The sequence below is a fragment of the Corvus hawaiiensis genome, chromosome 11 (assembly GCF_020740725.1).
Source record: "Corvus hawaiiensis isolate bCorHaw1 chromosome 11, bCorHaw1.pri.cur, whole genome shotgun sequence".
NCBI classification, from domain to species: domain Eukaryota; kingdom Metazoa; phylum Chordata; class Aves; order Passeriformes; family Corvidae; genus Corvus; species Corvus hawaiiensis.
The window spans coordinates 19,354,254-19,368,392 of record NC_063223.1 but is presented as its reverse complement, the minus strand read 5'-3'; the positions used below and the strand labels follow the sequence as shown (position 1 = coordinate 19,368,392).

Genomic DNA, 14,139 nt, shown 5'->3' with positions numbered 1-14,139 from the left:
GAACTAAGTGTGGAAAAACTTGGAAGGGGAAGCTCTGTGGGGGTCAAAGTTTAGTGTTCTATAGCACAGAAACTCAGATCTCTTCAGAAAGGCTTGCTGGAGAAGTTAGGAGGGCAGGAGCTTCCAGCTGCCAGTCCTGGGCATCCAGAGTACAAAAAGAAATGCCAGTTTAGCCTTAAGCTGAATTCCTGCACAAACCAGGGGTTCATCAGCTCACCTGCAGCTCTGCCCAGGCCAAGGGGAACAGAACATGATGACATTGGTGATGTATTTCAGATTTGCTTCTGCCTCATCTGGCCCACAGCCCCAAGACCTGGGACTTGTTAGGAAAACTGTCAGATGAACAAGAGGCAATGCACAGGCAGAGAATTAATTGTACAAAAAGCTCAATAGCTGCATAGCCCACAGAACAATGTGGGAGAGAAACAGACTCGACTGTGGAGACAGCTGGGTGTACACATGAAGCAGAACTGGCCTGTGCTCCCATCAAGCCTCCAAGGCACACAAAAGGATGGAATTAGGCACCCACATTTGGGCTTAGGAGCCTGTCTGGTTTTCTCCATGTGTGATTCCTCCTGCTTATTATTTCTTACATCAGTCTGGGGCTGCTCCTCAATGACCAAATTTTTGTTTATAATCCCCAAAACTCCAGGTCAAAAGACACTCACCTTGTCCAGCAATGTGTGTATGTGAGCTGAGGGTGTTGCACAAGGAGGAGGCAAAGCAGGAGCCTGAGGGGCTTTTGTTGAATACCTTTATTTAAAACAAACTTCAAGGCTAATTTGCAAGTTGCCAACACTCTCTATGCCTTCACCAAAACCATTTATGGGAAACTTCCACACTTTGCTAGATAACAAACCTTGTTCAGCTCCTGTAACAAGTGTAACGACCTCTTATTTTTGGCCAAGTCAGACCTAAGCTTCCTGAGCTTAAAAACACTTGACATGCATTTGCTTAAGAGGTAGGATTTGTCTACACAGAAAAGGTAATTAACTATATGGGAAATAAAAATGTTTATAATTTCAAAAAAGACAATTGATCCAGTGTGAGATCCTAGCTGTCTGAAGATGTCTGGAATTCTGCCCACCTTTCACAAGCATTGACTTCCATTCTAATTCTCTGTATAAACATGGAAGCTGAAGTTATGGATTGGGATTTCAACTACACACAGAAGAGCTCCTGAAAGAGTAGAATTCTGTTCTCCTCCAGCACTTGCATTTTTATGGAAATAAGTTCTCTACTGTGTTTTTTCAGGAGAGTGTTAAGAGGTAGCAAAGACTAGTTCTGTTTTTTTTTAATTTTAAGAGAAGTACTTCGTATGCACATCCCAGGAATACTGCTGACCTAAAGCAAATGGATTTACTATCTAGCCAAGGCAGTTTGCACCCCTATTCCAGGCCACCAGCTGAGAAAGGACTGACTGATGTCACAGGAAAAGCTTGAGTCTCTTACAGATGTAATCCCTAATCCATTTAGGAGAAGCTGAAGTTCCACAGTAACAGTAACAGTGTGAAGTCACACAGTAACAGCTACTGCTCTCAGGTAGCAGGGGTTAATTAAACAGGCAGTACAGCCTTGCAACGAGAGTACTGAACCTGCCAACTCAACTGAAAATCAGGCACAGAAGTTGGTAAAATATTTTGGTTTGCTACTGGAGTGGCCTTTGAATGTAGACACGAACTGCAGCTGAACTTGTGTGTGCACTGAAGAGCAGCAGAGTTCAGGGGAGCACCAGCTGCACCTTCAGATTCACTTGTGTCATGTCCCACCTGGAGTTACCCCCACAGCAGGAGCTGGGGGTCAAACTCTTCCTGTACCTGGCAGTACAGCTCATCCTATAGCACAGGATTTAGGTCAGTCCCTGTGATCTAATCCATTCAGTCCTTGATTTCTCTGCTATTTGGTAGTGGAGGTACAAAGATTATCTGTGATGCAGTTTTCTGCTGCGACCACCAAGCTCCATATACAAGAGAGTGCCCTTAGGGCAAACCAGACACCCCACAGAATTGGGACTGGGACTCTCATCACTACTAGCAGAATTAATGGGATCAGGACTCATCAGTACTAAACTGGGTGGACTGGAAAAAATTACCCAAAAGGAAAAAAACCCCCACTTTTCACTCCATTATCTCTCCAATCAGCCTTTCTTCTTAATTCTACATACATTTTCTTGTGTTAAATAAATACCTGCCAAGGGAACAGAACTCTGATGAAAAGATAATAAATGAGTTCAATATATATGGCCATTTCATGGGTTTCTGCTATGCAACACCATAAATTTAAAGCCAATTATGTTCTGTTTAAATATTTAACACTGTAAAGCTAGCCAATTTTACATCCTGTCAGAGATAATTGAAATACCCACTTTGTCCCTTAATAGGCAAGGCAGAACATCCAGGAGATGGAAAATACCACCGGGATTTCAGTTTGCAACTGGATATTGGAAATACCCTCAATTCATCAGAATTTAACAAGTTCAGCTCTGACACCAAAAGCACAAATCTGCTAACAATGTGAAACTGAGAGCAGCCAGCAACAATCTCAAACCAACTGGCTACTGCTGTCTCCCAAAACTAAACTATCACCAGCTTTTGTTTGCATAGCTGTGACACTAGAGGACCCCACACACACGTGTTAGGGATTGAAATTAAACTAATTTAAATTGAATCCTGAGGCTATGTAAGGAAGCAACTTTTGTATAACTGGTTCTTTACAGACACTCCTTTGAAGGGATGAAATCCAGTGGCTGTGACTAAGCTTGTAAGCACTGTGCACTTGGAGCTGCTATCAAACTCAGGGGGAGAGCCACCAGGCCAGAAGAAGTTATAGGAGAAGGCCCTGAGCTGCTCATGTTAAGACAAAAATTTCAGAATCAATCCCTAAGACATCAGGGTGCGAACTTTACCCTAAAGCACCAAATCACACAGAAACACTGGAACAGCAGCACAGGGCAAGCTGGAAATGCCATGAAGGTTTTTCTTTCTGAAATAATCGGGAAAGGACTCAAAGGCTGTCTTTCAGATGCAGTCCTTATGGGCAACAGAGCAAAACTTAACTCCTGGCACTCTCCATCAGTCTGCCAGAGGTGATAATGGCAGACAAGCTCAGCCATTAGCTGTGTAAATAGATTTCCTTTCCTGTATCTGTATTGCTGAGTCAACAGTACCTTTCTGTTAAAATACTGCTCTCTGTGTCAGGGCAAGGCACCAGGTTATCCAAAGGGAAATGAATGTATCTCAAAAGATATACTACAAACTGTAAAAGGCATCTCTCCAACAAGGCATTTGCCATTTCTTCCCCTAAATCCCCGTTTGGATGTTTGGGGTAAACAAGTCCACAGGCAACAGGAGAGAGAGCTTGGCTAAAATTATCACAAATGAAGAATCTGAAATACAATATTAAAAATCCTGCTTGCTTTCCAGTCCTCTGGCTTCAGCAAGACATGAACAGGTGGGATGCTACTGAGCTGCAGCAGGGATGTTAAGACATCTGCTAAGACCAGTGGTTTTGCCGGACCTGGAACCGTCTTTTCCAGTGATGCCTAAAGAAAGATCATGGGAGAGAGAGGGTTAGAGCTTTGGGTCCAGGAGCCCTGCTGCCCAGTACACCACCCCCTTACAGAGCCAGTGCAAGGTTGAGAGGTGACAAGGATCCATTCCCACTGCTCTTGTACCAGCTCCAGGCTAAATGGAGCTCCTGATACAAATGGCTTCCCTGGCAGCAGGGCTCAGCATGAGGCTTCTGAGGGCCCAGGAGTGACAGTCTGTGTGAAATTGTCTGGTTTCTGCTCTGCACACACTCATCAACCACCTCTGCTGACAGCAAGTATATATTTCTTTGAATCTTCATGAGACACAAATTTCCAAAGTGCCCTACCCAATATTAACATCTTCTTCAGTAATGGTACTCAGGAAAAAAAACCCCAAATGCTTCTTGACCCAGAAAAACAGAAATGTTAATGCTGGAGTTCTGATGGCAGCATCTGCAGGTAGCAACACAATAGAGCCTGATCCATTAACAAACTCCTGCCTGCTCTTGGATAACCTGGAGTCACCCATAACCAGTGACTTGGGAAAACCAGAGCTAGAACCCCAGGCCAAGGCCAAAAACCCAGCTGGCTTTAAAGCAGCTCTCTGCCCCACTGCAGGATTGCAAATCTTGCTTATTTCTGATTCAGCTCTTCCTATGTCTTGATTTACCCCATAACAAACTGAAAGGCAGTCAGTTTTATTTCAGCAATTCATGTTAATGCTGCAGACACAAAGCCCAGGGCAGATCTCTTTCCCACTTGGAGTTGTGCAGTGTACAACCTGCAGGATGGGCAAGTACATGTACCCTCCCATCCCCTCCCTAGTACAGCATCTCAGAAATCCCCACCTGGAAGCAAAGAGCAAACCACCAAAGCCCTCAATGGCCAATGCTCTGGCTGTGTCTATAGGAGAAGATCATTATGTGATCACAGACTCCTGCTAACAAGTCTCAGAGCAGTAGCCTCCTGCACGAGTAGCACAAAAACTTGCAGGCATATAATAAACCCAGACTCATGGAATGGGTTAATCCAGAAACTGCCTGTCTGCAAGCTGCTACAGCTGCACCGTGCTTGCAAACGAGCCCCAGGATAGCCTCCAGTAAGTCAGAAGCTTTAAGCCAGGATTACCGCTCCATCTCAAGCTCCTGAGCAAATAACTTTAGAAGTTTTCCAGAGGATTTCCTGGTTTCATACTGTACATGCTTACCCCCACTGACTTCCTGGCTGGTTTTTTTTGTTCTCACAGAAGTGCAGACCCTCCCCAAGAGCAGAAGTCCTCTCTCCATGCCTGGCCTGGGGGGAGCACAGTGGTTGGGGCTGCACTATCATGTGCTGCACGGCCGTCTCCCAGCGACCGCAGCATCCGCTGATCCTGTCACATCTGCTTCTACCTCACTGCAACAGCAGGGAAACGTATTCCTCCTGTCACTGCCCCGGGTCCCACTCAAACTGAAAGGAAGAAGAAATTACCCACACTGGCTGTGGTTTGGGGCGATGCTCAACTGTACCAAAGGCGGCGGCGGCCGGGCCGGAGGTGAGCTCATCCCCTGTGAGCCTGCGGCTCCGCTGATGTCAGCGCACAACTCCGTGGCAGGAAGTGATACGGGAGCAGGAGCCCCAGAGGAAACTGAATTGAGCAACTGAGGTTAACTCCCCTGGCATTGAATCATGTGGCATTTCCAGGGACTTTCTAAGAACCCGGGGCTGGGCTGGGCTCTGCTGCCCAGTGTCGGTTCGCTCGCTTCGCACGCCAACGGCAGGAGGGAGCAGCTGTGCTGCCACGTGGCAAACCAGGCAACTTCTGCCTTCCCTGGGCTCCTGGCCCCTTCTGCCTCCAGGGAAAACATTTCATGAAGAGCTTCCTACAAGGCCCATGGAAGGTAGGACATAGATGCACACAAGTTCTCCTGGAATCTACCTCAGAAATGGCCCTGAAAGGTTGGACTCAAATTTGTACTTTCTCAGGGTTGAAGTGAGGCTGGGGCTCTGGGTGGTGCATCTGTACATTCCTACAGCAGTGATAACTGTCATCTGGCATCTCATCTCAGAGAAGCTTAGATAAATTGAGCCTTCTACAGAAACTGGCCAGTGCCATCATGGTGCTGCTGAGGCACCTCTGCCAGTGCCTGCAAGCTCTGCCTTAGAGTACAAGCCAGGAAGAGAGAGGAAGACCAGCATGGAAGCATTCTGGAGTCAATCCAGAGTACTAAGATGTCCCAAATACCATGGGATTTTTTTATCCATAATTTTTTTCAAGTAAGGCAAGACATTAACAATAGACTACTTTCACTTTGTACACACCAGCCAGAAAATTCCACTGAGCTGCACACCTGTACCAGTGACCAGAACCTCAGATGTGTGACTTCTTGGGAAGACAGATTTTCTTCTCTCCTTTTTTTTCTACCTCCACTTCTGCTGAAGTAGTCACAACTGAATTAGATGGAATGGGCCTGGAAGCCTTCCAAATGCTCCTCTGTTTGTAGGATTTACCAGAAAGGCTGCAGCCAGTGCTAGAGCTTTGTGGGTATGTGCATGCTTTGCCAGAGCATGGCTGCACTGTTTAGTCTTGTGTAATTATGATTATCTAATTTCATACCCTGTGTGGCTGGTGCCGAGTTCAAATTCAAGTCACTGCTTTCCTGAGGATTTCCTCCCTGAGACTCTCCTTCTTGGACCACTGCTTGAGGCTAGAAAGAAAGACACCAAAAATAAACAACTCCCCACATGCAAAATTACGTATCGAAAGACAAAACTGCAAATACACAAAGTAGATAGATTATTATTAGATTATTATTTAACCAAGACTGTGCAGCCCTGACAACACACCCATTTGCCACCAACTCCTACACCCAACCACAGGCAAGAGCACACACCAGGGCAGGTAGTGTCCATACACATTCACAACTGTCTGAATCGCTGTTAGAATCCATAATGGACCATCCCATTACCAGGCTTGTAGAGAGACACACAGCCCAACACTTCAAAAACATCTGCCCATTATGCAGCTGTGAAGAATTTTTTTCATCAAGAATATTTTCTAGATTTCAGGATAATTCCCTGTCTTGACCAGCTAAACATTTTGTTTATTGACAGTTAAAACCAAAATGATCTTTTTCTTCTGCTTTGGTTTTGCCCCCCAAAAATTCTTCAGCTGTTTAACTCTGAACTGAAACATCAGAATGCTTCACTAACCAAACTTCAAATGACACATTTTGAAATGTTAACTCTACGTCCTCCTGCTTGTCTTTGAGATTTGTCAGTCCACAAATGACACCAGCAGAACTCACTGGGTAAGGTTTTGTTCTGTAAGACACAGACACTTCTGCCTCTGATGATTTTCCATAGAGCTTGAGGATCCCAATTTGCACAGCTGGTTGCTTTAAGCACTAGTAACACACCAGACTTCCCTAACCAGTGTATTTAAATAATGTAATATCAATGGGCTTAGGAAAAGCAATGGGGTTTGAGCAAGAGCAATGTGCTGAACTAGACTGTTACCTTCTCACCTGGACTGCAGGGAAGGAACAGATTTATGGAACAGTTCCCTTATCTGGGGCATTCTGCACAGGGTTTGCAGTTTCCCACTATCCAGGATATATTTGCATGGCAAGGTCACTGTCACATCAGAAAAGACTTCTGACCTCTCCCATATCCTGGCACTTCCTTGCTAGTGAACATTTCCTTCCAAGCCTTCTGTGTGGCCCTCACAGGCTGCTCTGTCCCTCTGCTTCTGCTGAACCAGAAGTGTCCCTTTCCCTCCTGAGTACTCTTGTGCCACCATAGGTGTACAACAAACCTATGGATTACAGCAGCAAGGGCACAGCTTGGGGTTGGGTTTAGCAAAGTTTGTGATGAACACTAAATAATGGTTTGTGGCTGTTGTGGGGTTTTTTAATCACTCCCAATGACAGATAACATCCCATTAATTGTTCACAGGACTGAATAGCCTTATTAATTAAAAGCTTTTGTCTTGTTTTTACACCTGGAATGTTTTCTCGTCAGCTATTGATTCTTATGAATCCTTTGTTCGCTGCATAAAAGAGTCTCCTGCCAGCAGGACTCAAAAGTTTCTCCATTCATCAAATTTTCTTTTCTCTTAATTTAAAATTTCTTCTTTTGAGACAAACTGACATGCTAAGCAATCACTTCAGTCTTTCAAGTCTCCTGGGAACACAACCCCTTCTCTCTAAGAAAGCATGGAATCTCTAGTCTGACATTCCAAGCCTGAGAAAGTGCCATACTGTGGAAGTCTAGCATGTCTTGAATTAAGCACAGCATCTCTCTCCCCTGGGCTCTCAGAATTCTTCAGTAGCTGAATCTTGGAGGCCATCAGGAAGGCAGTCAGAGCTTTCCTAATTATTTCCAGGCTACCAAGGCTGAAAGAATGTTGTGGCAGACACAGAGTCTGAGAAGGGCAAACACAGCTGAAAGGTCCCCAGGATCTGTGACTGGAGAAGAGGAAAAGGACTGAACATCATACTCACCCACTTGCGGGGCCTCCCTCTTCCTCTTTTCCCAGCAGAAGGTTCTGCCTTTATTGAAAACAAAGGGGGAAAAAATATTGTCAGCTCTCACATTTGCTGGGCATTGTGACAAACTGAACATGGCCACAGTGACCTTTGTATAAAGGTCTTGTCTCACAAGTAGCAGAAAAAGCAAAAGCTGGGGATAGAAGACAGTTGAGGAGGAAACACCTGCCTGACTGCACTGGTTGTGATTATTTGGCAGTGGTGGAGGAGAAGCACTGGAAGGAAACTGCTGAACAGGCAGTGGCAACACAGGAAGGCTGGGAGGTGAGTAAGGGCTGAAACCACAATAACTGATTTGTCCAACAGTGGCAATTAAAGCTGAGCTGAATTAGGGGCAACTTTCACTATCTTTAAGCCTAGAGACACATTATTGCTTGCCTCTCTGGCAGTGCTTCTCTCCCCTGTAAATGAATATAAGCTGTTTCCTCTCACCCTTCCCCCAGTTAGAGCAGTCACTTTCTTGCTTCCTTTTGGCCTTCCTCGGGGTTTCTTTGCTGGCTGTGGTTCCACAGCATCCTGTGGGATAACAGCTGTGTTTCCAGCATCCTCCTGGGATAAAAGGAGAAAACCATTTAAGCAGGATGATCCCTGAAACAATTTACATTCTCTTACTCTGGTACATCTTGGACTGTCTTACCCCACTATGAGCACCCAGACCACTAAATAGCTGGTTGTCTCTGCTTTTCCAGCTGTGAAGTGCATTAGAAGGTGACCAGCAATACTTCTACACCTTTTTGTCTTTTGGGCTGAGGAAATGAGTAAATTCAAAGAACTCTGACCAAGGGGCCTTCCCTGTTCCATCCAATTACTGGTGCAGGAACAGAGGGTGATGACACAGGAAAGTCTCCAGGCTAGAACAGAGAGCTGGTCAGCTCCTCTCACACATGTCCTGGCTGAACTGTCACTGTGCCTGTCACATCAGAGGTGCCTCTGAGGCCAGGAGCAGAGATTTCCCAGGGTGCAGATCCTGCTGCTGTCCTGGGTAGCCCTAGCATCTGCCACACCTCTCCCTCCCTTGTCCTTGTTAGCAAGCAGCTTCCCAGGGCTGCCTGCAAATCCCATCAGGCTTCTGCCATGGCATCCTCAAGCAGCCTCTTGGGATGATGTTCCCTTACCTGTGGCTGCTTCTTTGGTCTCCCCCTCTTTCTCTTCAGGCCCTCAGTCAGTGTAGCTGAGATGGGATTCTCTGGTCCCTTGTTGCTCATGTTGGTACTTTCCACAGTTTGCAGATTATAATCCAACACGTTATTTTTCCTGGACTGGGAAAGAAAACTTGTCTTCTCTTTTTTTATCTTGTTATGGATTCTCTTCTACCTGAAAGGCTGAAATGATGAGAAAGAATCAGGCATGGCAGCTTGCTATTGTTTTCATCAGCTGCAGGAGTCCACAACAGACATTTAGGAGCATAACTGTGCTCTATAAATGTTCTAAAACCATTCTTTTACCTGGACTATTCCTCAGCTTTCTGAGGCTTTTGGCCAAAGGAGCTGATTGCTCCAGGCATGGAGTGTGCTGGTACCTGCATCTACCTTTCCCTACCTTGGCCAGTTTAATCTGAACCAACAAAGACAATGTCTGCAGCTCTCTGAACTCCACTCTTAGGAGGCTCCCTCCACCCAAAGAGGAAGGGGGTGGGAGATAAAGTGGTGGTGGTGAGTTATAAATGCATCAGTCAAGGGTAGATCTTCCTTTGGAGCTCCTGTATTGTCAGATACCAAAGCTAATCCTGAGACCAAAATCTACAGCTAAGTGAGCCTTACATGAGGATGCTTGAGAGAGCAAGTCTAAGGTACAAACTCTTAGAAGTCTGGCACTGGAGCTGCCCCTCAAAAGTTTGTTCTTTGTCACTGACTGAACAGGCACTGTCTGGAGAGATGGCCTGACTCCATTCAGTGCACTCAGCCTTTGATTCTACATGAGGCTCACCGTTTTCTACAGGACAACACAAGTTCCCCACACCTGGATGTTGGATCTTGAGCACTAGCTTGTCTGCTGGAAGTTTGAATCAGCAGACTTGTCAGCCTCCCTGGCCCCAAGCGCTGCTCAGTGCCTGCTGTGGTTGGAATGAGCCCTGATCCAACTTGTCTACTCTCAGAAATAACCAAGATGAGGAGCTGTTGAGAGTACACAGGAAACCAGTGACTTTCCCTGCTTCTGCTTGAGGTTTCTCTTCTGCCATGTCTGCCAGAGAAGGGGGAGGTATGACTGTGAGCCTGCACACCCTCACATCCCAAAGCAGGAAGAGGAAGGGAGACCTTGATCAGAACCTCAGCAGAAGCCTGAATCCCAGGCACATTAAGAGAGGTGGGGGGGGTCACTGAAGTCTTGCTTGTGTGCAAGTCAAAACCTCGCCAAGGATCTGAGCTCAGTCCACTTGCAGCACCTCCAGACCTTGGCTCTCCTTTCCTTCTTGCACACAAGGGAGGGCTCAAGAAGATGAGAGAGGATGAGGAGGCTGAGCTTGGCTGAACAGAGGCCTGCAGTGCTGGCTGAATCCTCTTTTGTCAGTAGTTCTTACCACAAAATACACAGCTGAGAATAGTGCAGTTGGGAAAGCAGCATCATTCACTGCTCAGGAAAGCAGGAATATCCAGATGAATTATGCATTAATACCTTCTCTGCAAAACCATCACCTGAGAATTTTTTTTATTTTTTTTTTTGCAACTCCTTACCTGTTTTATTTCTTCTTTTCCACCTGCTAAATGAAAGATAACAGCAAGCTTACAGAGCTCTTTGCCCCATTGGCCTTGAGCACTGCTGGGTCCCCAGGTCCCTCCACCAGGCTCTACCTGAGGCAATAAAGGCAGTACTGCAAGTAAGGGCACAGCTGCACCACGTAGAAGAGTGTGACTTTTTTGTTCAAAATAATGCTGGAGGGCAGCAGCTGGGCTCAGTTCCAGTTCATGCATGAGCAGCCCTACCAAGAGAACTCCCTGGATGCCCCTTTGTGCACACTCTTGGGCCCCAGCTCACAGGTGCTGCTGCATACTCAGCTTTTCTATCAAACCCTCTGATCAGAGGGCAATGGAAAGACTACAGCTCAGATCTCCGAGTTCAGGCTGAATCTGGAGGAGAGGCAGTTAGGGGAAAAAAAGTTTCTTTGTACTTGCAAGCCACACAGTTGCCACCAAGTCCCTGAGAGACAAGCATGAAACACTTGCAGTCTCTTTCAGAGAAGAGCTGTGCTTTTACAGACACAGTTTTGTAGTCTGATCATATGTTCAAGTTCCAAAGATGAGAGGACCCTAACTGAGGATGACAACAAATATTCTGCCTTCTGGCCAGCTACAGTTCCTTGTGCCTGTATTTCCTGGTCAGAATTGGAGCTCAAATAGGCTGGTGTTGGCCTCTGGAGCCGGCTGAGATAGGAGGGGGTCACTGATGTGCCCAGGCTCTGGACTGCCCTAGCAGGAGAGAGGCCCCAGTGCCTCTTCCCAAAGGCAGGTCTAAGCCAGCCCCAGCTCATGTCGCACACATCTGCTCCCAGATCAGCCCAGTGTGCTGCAAAGGTGGTTTGAACCCTCCAGAGCCTGAGCCTTCCCTCAGCTGCCAGTGGAAAGGGAACAGATATGGCCAAAGGAATGGACAAGTGTGAAAGTGCTGTCCAAGCCAGATCCCTGAGCAGAGATTACAGCTGCTTATCTGGGGGAGGCTGTGCTGATAGGAGGGTGCAGTTAAGCACCTTCATTCTATTTTCAGCCTCAGCTTGTGTTCTCTGCTTGGTCACCACAGGCTGGACATCCAGAATCTGACAGTGTCACTGACAGATGCAGCAAGGAAACTTCCAACCTTCACTCCATATTCTAACACAATGTGTGCAGTTGTGACACACACTGAAGCCATTGCTCTTATTGACTCAACCTCTCTAAAGAGTTCACTGTAACTGGCACCTGCCTAGAATCCAAATTTTGCATGTCATTATTCAAGTGGGAGCAACCACAATGCACAGAATTCATTCTTCCCCAGATGCAAAGAAAGTCAGTTCTTGCACAATGTTTTTTTTGCTAAACCTTGCTACACTAATACACTCTACAATGCCTTTAACACATTTGGTCAGCTTTTTACAAACAGGACTGCAGACAAATGCACAGAGATTGCCAGGAGATAGCAGTATCTTTGTACATCTCTCTTCCACCTTCCCATCACCCACCAAAGGCACATCCTTCTCGAAGCTGAAAAGAAAAACACACAAGCAAAGCTATACAAGCATCAGCCCTTAGGGCTTTTGTAAGCTTTACATGACTCAAGGCAAGATGCAGACAAAGCAGAAGCACCCACTGCAATTTTACTTCAAATTTTTCAACAACTTTCCATGTTTACATATAAACCCCCAAGCCAATATTGAGTTGCATTGTATACCGAAAACCGAGTATACCTTCCAGGGTCACCGCACTCCCTGCTGGGACTGGAGCCAGCAGAGCTGAATTCCAGGCCTACACTCTGTCCACAAGGGCACAAGATCTAAAAAACCTATCCAAATGTTTGTGGGCCTTAGATCACCTTTATCACTCATATAAACAGCTTTGCAAATGGTGCAGGCATGTGAATGCATGGTTTTGGCAGTACTGAGCCTCTGTGTTGCAGAGACATCACCTAAAAGAAAACACCTCATGTCCCAAATGCATTCCCAGGCACCTGGCAGAGGGCAGGGAATCCTCAGTGTCATAGCACTTCATACCTGATTTAAGTCCTAAGTTGTACAAAGCCAGTTTTTCTAGCATATCAAGTTCTCAGGAAAGAAAAGCTCCTTCTGGGGGCAATGGAGTTGTAGCCTAACACAGAGTATTGAACAGCGTTCTTGAGGGACTTTTCCCTTTCCATAGACTACAGAGGAAGCCTTGGGGATGAGGCTGCTGACTTGGGCAGGTAAATTAAATGGCAGAACCCCTCCCTGTTTGTTTCCTCAGGGAGGTTAGATTTTAGGCTGTGTCCTTGGGAGGAACTTGGTATGACACAGGGATGCTTGAGACATCACACTAAACCCCCTGAACTGTGTGCATGATTGACAGCAAACACTGCCAGAAACACTTCTCTGGCTGCAGTGCTCAATTACAAAATAAAAGCTCTCAAAGCCTTTTACAAAGCATAATGGGAGTGGGATTATAAGAGACCCTGCATTATAGCCTTAACTCCAGCACTGTCTCTATAATTATATGAAAAAATATCTCCCAAGCACAACTCCCACTTAGCAGCACAGCACCATTGTGCTGCTGTCATGTGTGACAAAGCAAACCCAGGGGAACTTCACTGGTGTCAGCATGGTCACTCTTTATTCCCTCTGGTAAAAGACTGAGGGAAAAATTTGGCCCAAGCCCTGCATCAAGCAGAGGATGATAAAAGACTTTGTTAGTCAAGACATCTAAAGAAGAGATGGACTAAAAAGGCCAGGCAGGGAGAAAACTCTCATTCCAATAACTGCAGCAATAACAATCTGTGCTCATATTATGAGAAATTACTTTCACCTTCCGAGAAATCAAATGCTCGTATCTTTTCAGATCTTGCAGTAGATCAAGATATAACACAGCTCATTGCAGTTCCCCATGGACAGTTCTACCAGAAAAGCAGGACAGCCAAGCACTGGAACAGCTCCCTTGGGAAAGTACAGTGGCAGTAACACTCTGGCAAATGTGCCTTTTCTGCCAGACTTTTCTGCAAAAAGAGGAACTTATGGGCTACTAAATCAAGTTTGTGGCAACAGCAGGTAACTGCCACAGTCTCATAAATCGTTTCTCAAAATCATAACTAACCTCTCTAGGTGATTTCCCGGACTACTTTAAGCGACTAAGTCTAAAGCTTCTTTGATCTCATGCTTAAAAGTCCCCTAGTTCCTTGCCTGTTAGGTTTTTTTTAATGAGAGATTTATTGTCACTTGTTCTTGCATCACCAGTCCTTCAGTAGCAACATTTCTCTCCCCTCCATTTTTAATCTCTACCAGATTACACACCTCCCTCATCTTGCCTGGCTGAATAAACCAGCACTTTTGTTTCTTGAATGTGATCGTATCTCTTGATCGTTTTGGTTGTCATTTACACCCTTTCCAATCTGATCTCAACACTTTGAGCACAATAAAGATTCTTACTC

General features: G+C 45.9%; 1 protein-coding gene across 2 annotated transcripts in view; it reads right to left on the bottom strand.

Moving 5' to 3' along the window:
- Positions 1-746: 746 nt before the first annotated feature.
- Positions 747-14,139, bottom strand: part of LOC125331817 (high mobility group protein HMGI-C-like) — a 45,412-nt gene continuing 32,019 nt past the window's right edge. For both annotated transcript variants that reach the window (XM_048316199.1, XM_048316198.1), the window contains exons 2-6: positions 9,174-9,380; positions 8,491-8,607; positions 8,014-8,061; positions 6,126-6,216; positions 747-3,541 (exon numbers count right to left, since the gene is read on the bottom strand). In XM_048316199.1, coding sequence (XP_048172156.1) covers positions 3,459-3,541; positions 6,126-6,216; positions 8,014-8,061; positions 8,491-8,607; positions 9,174-9,263 — 429 coding nt within the window. In that variant the 5' untranslated portion in view covers positions 9,264-9,380 and the 3' untranslated portion in view covers positions 747-3,458. The remainder of the gene's footprint in view (positions 3,542-6,125; positions 6,217-8,013; positions 8,062-8,490; positions 8,608-9,173; positions 9,381-14,139) is intronic.